At 49.8% G+C, this 9,732-nt stretch overlaps 1 protein-coding gene across 1 annotated transcript in view; it reads right to left on the minus strand.

Annotated features, from left to right (window-relative positions):
• The window catches only part of RRM2B (ribonucleotide reductase regulatory TP53 inducible subunit M2B), a 42,195-nt gene extending 32,795 nt beyond the window's left edge, over positions 1 to 9,400 (minus strand). The window contains exon 1 of the mRNA XM_024208949.1: positions 9,247 to 9,400. Coding sequence (XP_024064717.1) covers positions 9,247 to 9,300 — 54 coding nt within the window. The 5' untranslated portion in view covers positions 9,301 to 9,400. The remainder of the gene's footprint in view (positions 1 to 9,246) is intronic.
• Between the last annotated feature and the right edge of the window lie 332 nt (positions 9,401 to 9,732).

Here is a 9,732-nt window from a genome sequence, read left to right on the forward strand (position 1 = left end):
GCTCGGTGATGCGTGCAATGGTCTCAGAGCATCGTTCCAGGTGGCCATGACTGCTCCACGCACCAGGCGATCCCCAGCTTGGAGCAATGCCAAGCTGCTGGACCTCATCAGCATTTGGGGAGAGGAGGCTGTCCAGTCCCAGCTGCGCTACAGCTGCAGGAATTATGATACCTACGGACAGATTTCACGATGCATGACAGAAAGGGGCCATGATCGGGATACACTGCAGTGCAGGGTCAAAGTGAAGGAATTGCAGAACGCCTACCACAAGGCATGGGAGGCAAACCGCCGCTCCATTGCTGCGCCCATGAGCTGCCGGTTCTACAAAGAGCTGGACGTGATACTCGGTGGCGATACCACCTCCACTATGGATACTTCACTGGCTCACGTGCCAGTCGAGAGTGGACCAAGCCAGGAGGATGAAATCTTGGACGAGGATGTGGAGCGGGAGAGGGACCCAGAGGCGAAGGACAACTCTGAGGCCAGAGATGCATGCAGCCAGGAGCTCTTCTCTACCCTGGAGGAGGCTAGCCAGTCACAGCTGTTGGAGCTTGGCGAAGCGTAAACAGGAGAGGAGTCCCCTGGTAAGTGGCTTTGATTTGGGGAATTGCTGAAGCGAGTTGTTGGGGGCAGAAGGGTTGCAGAAAGCAGGCTTGTGTCTGTATGATGCGCGTACCACCACGTGCCTAGTCTGAGTGCCAGAACAGGCTGTTGATTGATTCCCTCACTTCACAGGAATCTGCCTCAGAGATCTCCAGGAAACGCTCATGGAGATACTGGGCAATCCACTGCCACAGGTTCTTTGGCAGAGCTGCTTTGTTTCTTAACCCCATTAAGTGTAACTTTCCCGTGCCACGTTGCCATCACTGGGGGAGTGGGGGTGGACACACCATTGCTGCACACAGGCGAGCCGCATAAGCAGTCTTGGAGAAGACCCTCCGTTGATTCCCTGCTCATCCTCAGCAACGAGATATCTTCCATAATGAACACAGCCTGTGGAAAATGTGGGGCCCCAAGAGCCATGTGGCCAGTGTACAGTAGGGTCTGGGAACACAGATTTCCCCTGCGGCTACTCACCATTTTGGGGGTCTTGTGGCTCATCTGTGCTTGCCTGGGGTCAGCCAGTTAGGGACAGGTATGTGAATAGTGGCTGTGTTTTAAATCACTAAATCAGTGGTCTGTGTGTTGCAAACAATACTGCTTCTGTAAAATGTTGTGTTTTGGCTTCACAGATATGACCTTGGGAGCCCAGTTTCCATCTTTGTTAACGCCAGCTGAACGGCTGCGCAGAATTAGAAAGCAGCCACGAAGAACTAAGGAGAACTTTCTGTGTGAGGTCATGATGCACTCTGCAGCTGAAAAACAGGAACTGAAGGAGTGGCGGGACAGCAAGAAGATGGACCAAAAGGAAAATGCGGTGCGCCAGAATGAAGCCATAGAGCAGCTCTTAAATATTATGGAGCGCCAAGCGGACACGCTCCAAGCACTACGCACTGCAAACCAAGCAGCTCCATGACCGACATCCCCTGCAGCCGCAAAACTCTTTCCCATGCCCCCCCCAGACACTGCCAACACACTCTTATCAACCTCCTGGCTCCAGTCTGTACCCGCAGCATTCCACTCCTCCCCCGTCACAGTCCAGCACTGCGGCCTCCCACTACCCACTGCACTCAACACCCGTCCCTCTGCAGTTTAGCCCTGCTGAAGTACAGCACTCACTGCACTGTACTCCAAAGGACAAGGTTGCATATGACACCTGAACATACACAAATCTTTAACTGTCCCGGGACCCCACCTCCTCCTGGGACCTTCCCTTCCTCCATCCCCCTCAGTGCTGGTGTGTTTTTTTGTCTCTCTCCTCTGGTTGTTGTTTTTTAATAAAAGAATTGTGTTGGTTTGAAAGCAATCTTTATTCCATTAACTGAAAGCAAACAGAGCCCTGCAAAGCAACAGGAAATTTTCTTAAGCCTTCATAGTGCATCGTCTGCACCAATCACAATCACCTCCTAGCATTACAAGCACTGCACTCCCGAGCATAGCAACAAATATTAGTGGCTGTCAGCTTTAAATTCCTGCTTCAAGGCATCTCTGATCCTTATGGCCCCGCACTGCACTCCTCTAATAGCCCTGGTCTCTGGCTGTTCAAATTCAGCCTCCAAGCGCTGAAACTCAGCGGTCCAGCCCTGAGTGAAGCTTTCACCCTTCCTTTTACAAATATTATGGAGCATACAGCACGCACCTATAAGCGTAGGAATATTGTCATCGGCCAGGTCCAGCCTACCAGGATCACAATTGGCATTTCTACTTTCCCTACAGCGATCTTCTGATCTGGGAAGAAAGTCCCTGCTTGCAGCTTCCTGAACAGGCCAGTGTTCCGAAAGATGCATGCGTCATGTACCTTTCCGGACCAGCCTGCGTTAATGTCCATGAAATGCCCACAGTGATCCACAAGCGCCTGGAGAACCATAGAGAAATACCCCTTGCGATTAATATACTCGGTGACTAGGTGGTCTGGTGCCAGAATTGGACTATGCATGCCATCTATCGCCCCTCTGCAGTTAGGGAAGCCCATTTCTGCAAACCCATCCACAATGTCACGCACATTGCCCAGAGTCACAGTCTTTCGGAGCAGGATGCGATTAATGGCCCTGCACACTTCCGTCAACACAAGTCCAACAGTCGACTTTCCCACTCCGAACTGGTTAGCGACTGATTGGTGGCAGTCTGGAGTAGCCAGCTTCCACAGTGCAATCGCCACGCACTTCTCCAACTGCCGGGCAGCTCTCATTCTTGTGTCCTTGCGCCGCAGGGCTGGGGCAAGCTCATCACACAGTCCCGTGAATGTGGCTTTCCTCATCCGAAAGTTCTGCAGCCAATGCTTGTCATCCCAGACGTGCATCACAATGTGATCCCACCACTTAGTGCTTGTTTCCCGAGCCCAAAAGCGACGTTCTACTGTGGTCAGTACCTCCGTGAATGCCACAAGCAATCTTGTGTCGGAGCTGCTATGCATGGCAAGATCAATGTCGCACTCCTCTTGTCTTTGTAGTTTAAGGAATAACTCCATTGCCACTTGTGACGTGTCAGTCAGAAATAGCAACATACCGGTCAACAACGCGTGATCCATTCCTGCAGACCGAAGAGGCAGAGCGCGCAGTACACAAACCACTGAAAGATGGCACCAAATGTGGACGGAAGCACAGGGATTACTGGGATGCGAAGCAATGCATCACAGGGCATTGGGACAGGACCCAGGATGCCCCGCGACCCCCTCCGCCTTCCCACAACTCTTAGCGGCAGAAGAGGAAGAGATGCTCTGTGGGATATCTGCCCAGAGTGCACCGCTCCGAATACCGCTGCAAGTGCAAGAAGTGTGAACATGCTATTGCACAGGCAGCTGACAGTGTGAACACACAACAGCGGTTTTCCTTCAGCCCTCTCTGAGCGGTGTTGTAACTGCCGGCACTGAAACTCTGCCAGCATAGACACACCCTAAGGAATACTAGCTACAAATAATTTCTCACCCTAAATGTTGTTTCAAGCAGGTTGCAGAGTTTCTTGAAGGTAAACTGCACTGCTTGCAGCTTAAATCACCAGGAATTTCTTTTACAGGCTGACCTTTCTCGCCTGGGCTCAGCCCCTGCCTCCCCCAGCTTAGTTCCTTTGATCCTTCAGGTGTTTTCAGTAGTCTTACTTCTTGGGCAATGGAGAAGAGCCCTGATTCATTCATTACCCAGTCTTAAATAAGATTTGCATATGGTGGGAATCTTGTTTTCTAGTTTGACCCCCACCCCATTCCCGTGGACAAGTACCAGCGTTTCAAGATGGTATCCTGTACCAGGTGAAATGATCACATGATCCTGCAGTGTCAATGCAGCATCCCAGGAAACTTCTCAGGAAGGACGGAGATTAGTATCTTCAAAGTTCTATTGTCCTTCCTAATAGCCCACTCAGGCTGATTGCATAAAGTCTGGTGGGCGTTCTCCGGGTGAAAACACAGTTGTAGTTATTATATAGTTAATATTTCTAACTTCAGATACAGAAATGATACATGCATACAAATTGAATTACATTCAGTAAATCATAACCTTTTCAATGATGCCTCACATGACCCATCTTGCACAAAACATATCTTAGTTATGCCATATTCATATCATAAGCATATCTCTATGACGAATATGGGGTGTAAGATCACATTAGTACATTAAATTTTATGGAGGTACATTGCCAAAAGTCAGTCTACAGAGGCATTCCACAATGCACAGAGATTGCAAGGTGCAAGGTATTACCTCACCCACCTTCTCTGTCTAGAGATTGCAAGGCATTTTAAATCATTTCCTCAACACTGGTAATGCTGTGTGTCCAAACCAATTATTGAAAAAGTTTATTTTGCAGTGCACTCTGCTGATCTACAGGTGTTTATAAATGAGAATTTCAATCCAAGTGTGCTCTATGTTAGCATGCACATTGTAAGGCAAAGCAGCTCTCTCAGGGCTGTCCATATAGCTAGTGTTTCCCTTCTTCTCCGGCACTAGCTAAAAGGCACCATCCTGGCAAACAGAGGTGCAGCTTATTTTCCCAGTTTGCCCATTGTCTTTTTTAACAATATCGTTCTATGTCTTCTGGGGACTCACCTCAGGGTAACATCCTCCAATGTAAGGACAGCCTGCAGGAGTGAACGTGCAATTACTAACCTGCCCCTCACTGTCTTCCACCCATTCACCCCACAACTCCCCACCCACCTAGCTTCGGAATAGGGGGCATATACAAGAGGGAAGTAACCTGGAAAACGATGGAGGAGATCTCAAAGCAAACCCCAGAGTGGGAAAAGAAGATGGGAAGGACATTCCAAAACAGTGGGAACAATAACATTTTATCAGCAGCAGCATGGAGACTAGCATTGGGACAATAAGTACTTCTCCTTTTTCAGATTTCCCTCAACACCTGTAAGACCATGACCTGGCCATACAAGGGCCTTATCTGCTAAAATGAGGATGATCTTCCAGTTACCAACAGCCTTCTACTGAAAGAAGCAGGGAGCTCAGCTGCTTGCGTGGTGTCAGGATGGTCCTGTGAGTAAGGTAATGACTGGGATTCAGAGGACCTAGGTTCTAATCCTGTGCAGTATAAATATGAAATTAAAGAATTAGAGTTTGATTAAGGACATATGTGTGTTGTAAAGAAAGGCCCTGACTAGCAAGTACAAGGAAAGCCTTAAAAATAATATGTTACAAGGCCAGAAGTAATAAAGTAGGGAGGATGTCTGGTTGAAAGACTAACTAATGAGGAAGGTTAACATTTTGTCACAATTACTTTTAGTAAAAGTCTGGGATAGGTCACAGGAAACAAACAAAAATTCACAGAAGCCCATGACCTGTCCCTGACTTTCACTAAAAATAACTGTGACAAAATGGGGCTGACAGTGGGATGAAAGCCTGAGCCCTGCTGCAATTGATAGTTCCAGCCCCACCACACTGGGGCTGAAGCAGAAAATGTTTCAGAAGTCTCTGGAAGTCATGGAATCCATGACATCATCTTAGCTTTACTAATGAGATAAGGGGAAGTTTCTAAAAAGAAGGCCTCTGACCCATAGGGGTGACTGGAGATGGCTCATTTGAAAACAGATTCTTTTTGTTTTATTTAAAACCAACATGGCCCATCCCAACCTGTACACCTGTGTTAAAATCTATGTGAACCCAAGTGCAATGAAAAAACTATTGAGCAGCAAGGAAGAGGAGAGGAAAGGCCTTGGGAAGAAAGGCGGTTGTAAAGATTATCTGGATTAAGACTAGAAATAAGGGTGAACTGTCTCAAACAGGCTATCACCTGAAGTCAGTAATTGGCAATGACATCACTTGTTTGTTAAAGGGCATAAGAAAGAAAACTCTTAGAGGGTTTACTGCTAATACCTGCATCACCGCAGTGGAGCCAACCAATATGGGTCTAATCACTAGGGCTATGATTATGTCACAGAAGTCACGGAATATGTGACTTCCAGAGACCTCTCTGACATTTTCTGCCCCAGGGCTGGACTGCTGTCAGCAGGCAGCCCTGCAGCTCTCAGCTGCTGCTGGTGGAGGACCCCAACAGCTCCTGGCTGCTGGGCAGCAGGAGGACCCCGGAGCTCCCTCAGGGTCCCCTAGAGCTCCCACTCACTGCAGATGGCTGAGATCCCCACAGCTGCTCAGCCACGGCGGTTGGCAGGAGCCTCCCACCCCCACCCCAGCAGCCCAACCGCAGCAGGGGGACCCCGCAGCAGCCCAGCCCAGGGGGACGGCAGGCGGACCCCCTGCAGCTGCCCACCCACCAGGGTGGGGATTGGGCCCCGCAGCAGCACAGCCACTGTGGGTGCTGGACCCTTATGTCAGGGATATTTTTAGTAAAAATCATGGACCGGTCACAGGCTTCTGTGAATTTTTATTTATTGCCTGTGACCGGTCCGTGATTTTTACTAAAAATATCCATGACAAAATCTAAGCCTTACTAATAACCCCTGGGTTTAACCTGTTTGTAAGTATCTTGATCAAATGCTTATAAATGTTTTGTTACTGTTTAGGTGTAGTAAACTGCTTATTATTTAGGTTTTTTAGCCACGGTTAGAGCAATTGTATTGGCCTTTGGATTTAATAAAGGTATCAAAGCCATGCTAACTCATCCATACTGCACTACGCAGACCTTTCGATTTTGATCTGCAGTTTGACTTGCATCCACACTGCAAAATGACAAGGCTTGGATCTGAGATACAGCAGGTCTCGCGCTCTGACTCCCCCAGCAGGATCCTGGAACCCCAAGACCAGAGTGCTTGCTGATCCAAGTCAGACTGAGTTGTTGTGGACAGAAGGGGGGGGTTGGGCTCAAACCTGATCAGAGCCTGGACTCAACATGCCATGTAGATATACCTTAAGTGTTTGTACAGTACCTAGCACAACGGGGTCCTGATCTTGGTTGGGGCCTCTAGGCATTACTTGAATATAAATAACCAACAAATTGTGCTGGGATCTCTGCATAGCTATCAATATCTAAACAGTGGGGTAACCGACAAATCACCAAATATACTTGGCTTCCAACTACTGGAGATTTTGTTCGGATTCTAGTGAATTTCAGCACTTACAGATTGCATTACAAGTAAATTAATTATCACAACCCTCCCAAGAGAAGATAGGTAAATACTATCTTTTTAAGTCAAACCCCTTAACATCACTGTAAGGGGAGGGCTTAACCAAATTTCCTTATTTAAATTTAGAAAAGAAAAAAATACACGTAAACACTTAAAATTTATTTGACATTTCCCTAGAATTTAGCCACTACTATATGATAGAGTTCAAACGCTCCCCCAGGACCTATATGTTCCTGGTGTAGCCAGAACTCCCATGGAAATCAAGGAGTGCATGCTCAGATTCAGCTCAACAAAGATATCCCATATTTTAAAATCAAAATGTTTTATTATGAACTTTGCCAAACAGACCAAACCAAAGGATGTTTGGCTGCCCTGATGTCCATTTTTTTAGACTTTTTTCTAAGCAAAAATGTATTTCATTATACAGATGCTGTCAACTTAAAAAACAAAACACACTTTTGTCTGAATAACTTTACCAGTTATTAGCAGTAACACCCTAAGTCACTAGGTCCAAGGAGAGAATACTTCAATGCTTCACAATGATACTGAAACAATAAAGGACAGCACTGTGTCAGCACATCTGTTGTCCCTGGGAGTCATTCACACAACGGAGAAGAGAACTACGTTAAAAAACACACATAAATAAATCCAGGAAGATGTGGCTGCAAAAGAAAGAAAGGCAAAAAGTAGTGACTGAAGTTTGGTCTACATTAGCAACAATTAGTGTGCTCTTGTTGCCAAGAAGGCTAACGGCATTTTGGGCTGTATAAGTAGGGGCACTGCCAGCAGATCGAGGAACGTGATCATTCCCCTTTATTCGACATTGGTGAGGCCTCATCTGGAGTACTGTGTCCAGTTTTGGGCCCCACACTACAAGAAGGATGTGGAAATATTGGAAAGAGTCCAGCGGAGGGCAACAAAAATGATTAGGGGTCTGGAGCACATGACTTCTGAGGAGAGGCTGAGGGAACTGGGATTGTTTAGTCTCCAGAAGAGAAGAATGAGGGGGGATTTGATAGCTGCTTTCAACTACCTGAAAGGGGGTTCCAAAGAGGATGGAGCTCGGCTGTTCTCAATGGTGGCAGATGACAGAACAAGGAGCAATGGTCTCAAGTTGCAGTGGGGGAGGTCTAGGTTGGATATTAGGAAACACTGTTTCACTAGGAGGGTGATGAAGCACTGGAATGCGTTACCTAGGGAGGTGGTGGAATCTCCTTCCTTGGAGGTTTTTAAGGCCCGGCTTGACAAAGCCCTGGCTGGGATGATTTAGTTGGGAACTGGTCCTGCTTTGAGCAGGGGGTTGGACTAGATGACCTCCTGAGGTCCCTTCCAACCCTGATATTCTATGATTCAATATGTTGGTACAACTATGGTGAAAAATCTACACCCCTGAGCGACGCAGTTATGCCGACCTAATCCCTGGTGTAGGCAGTGCTATGGCAACAGGAGGGCTTGTCCTGGCTCCCGCCTCTCAGGGAGGTGGAGTACCTCTCTCGTCAGCAGGTATTGTCTTCACTGAAGCGCCACAGCTCCCCTGCTGTGGCATTTTAAGTATAGACAACCCCCGAGAGCAGGAGTGCCCATTGGATACTATGACCATAGCACTGCCAACCGCAAGCAGACAAGTCCCCGTTCACCCCCAAAAGTCATGAGAGAGTTTTTAAGCCGATGAGATTTGATACAGCCCTAGGGCCTGGGTTTTGCGTAGCTGCCTTTCGGTGCACATTTTCCAGCTTCTCTTCACAATCCCAACCCGAGGCTGGGCGGGGAGGCGCCAGGCGAGTCTAACGAAGCTCATGGCTCCACAAACTGGGGCTTCAGAGGAACACACCCGAAGACAGTAGCCCCGGCTCGCGCCCCGCTCGCCAACCTCCGAAGAGCCGCACTTGAGACAGACGCTGACCCGTCCTCAGCGCCAGCGGCCGGGGGAATAAAGAACCGGCGCCTCCGTTCCCGGCTCGCCCAGCACCTGCCGCACCGCGCTGCCCACCCGCGGTAGGCCTGGCCCCGCCGCTCAGGAATCATGGCTGAGCCCGAGGTCCCCCGACCAGGCTGCTAGGGGCCGGCCGCAGCGCGAGCCAGCTGGGCGCGTGACCCGCCACAGGGCCAGGCGCCCCGGCAGCGCTTACCCGCTCCGGCCCTACGGCCTCCTGCGGCGGAGCGCGGCCCCGGCGCTCGCCCATGGCGCGCGGCGGCCAAGCGGGGCTGCGCCACGGGCCGGAGGGACACGCTCGACCGGCGCTGCGGAGCCGCTGGAACGTTACAAACGGCGCGGCTGGTCTGTTGGTACGGAGCATGCGCGTTCCGATTGCGCATGCTCAGTGAGCTCGGCTGAAGCCGCTGCCCTCGCCCGGGCGGGGAGTCTGTTCCCGGCTGTTCACGGGGGCGGAGCGGAGGCGCGAAGGGGCCTGAGGGGGCGGTGAAATATTTTACACCCCCTTCCCCCACCACACGTGACAAGGGCCTGCCCGGGTTTGCTGTTCCCAGGAGCCCCCTGCCAGGCCCATGGCTGCATGAGGCTCCTGCAGCGGGCAGGCGTGGCTCTGCGGGCTGCCCTGGGCCTGTCACACCCGCAAGGGGAGTTACTCCGCTCCGAGCACCGCAGCATTGACCTG

This window comes from Terrapene carolina, unplaced genomic scaffold (genome assembly GCF_002925995.2).
Source record: "Terrapene carolina triunguis isolate 2854851 unplaced genomic scaffold, T_m_triunguis-2.0 Scaffold58, whole genome shotgun sequence".
Taxonomy (NCBI): domain Eukaryota; kingdom Metazoa; phylum Chordata; order Testudines; family Emydidae; genus Terrapene; species Terrapene triunguis.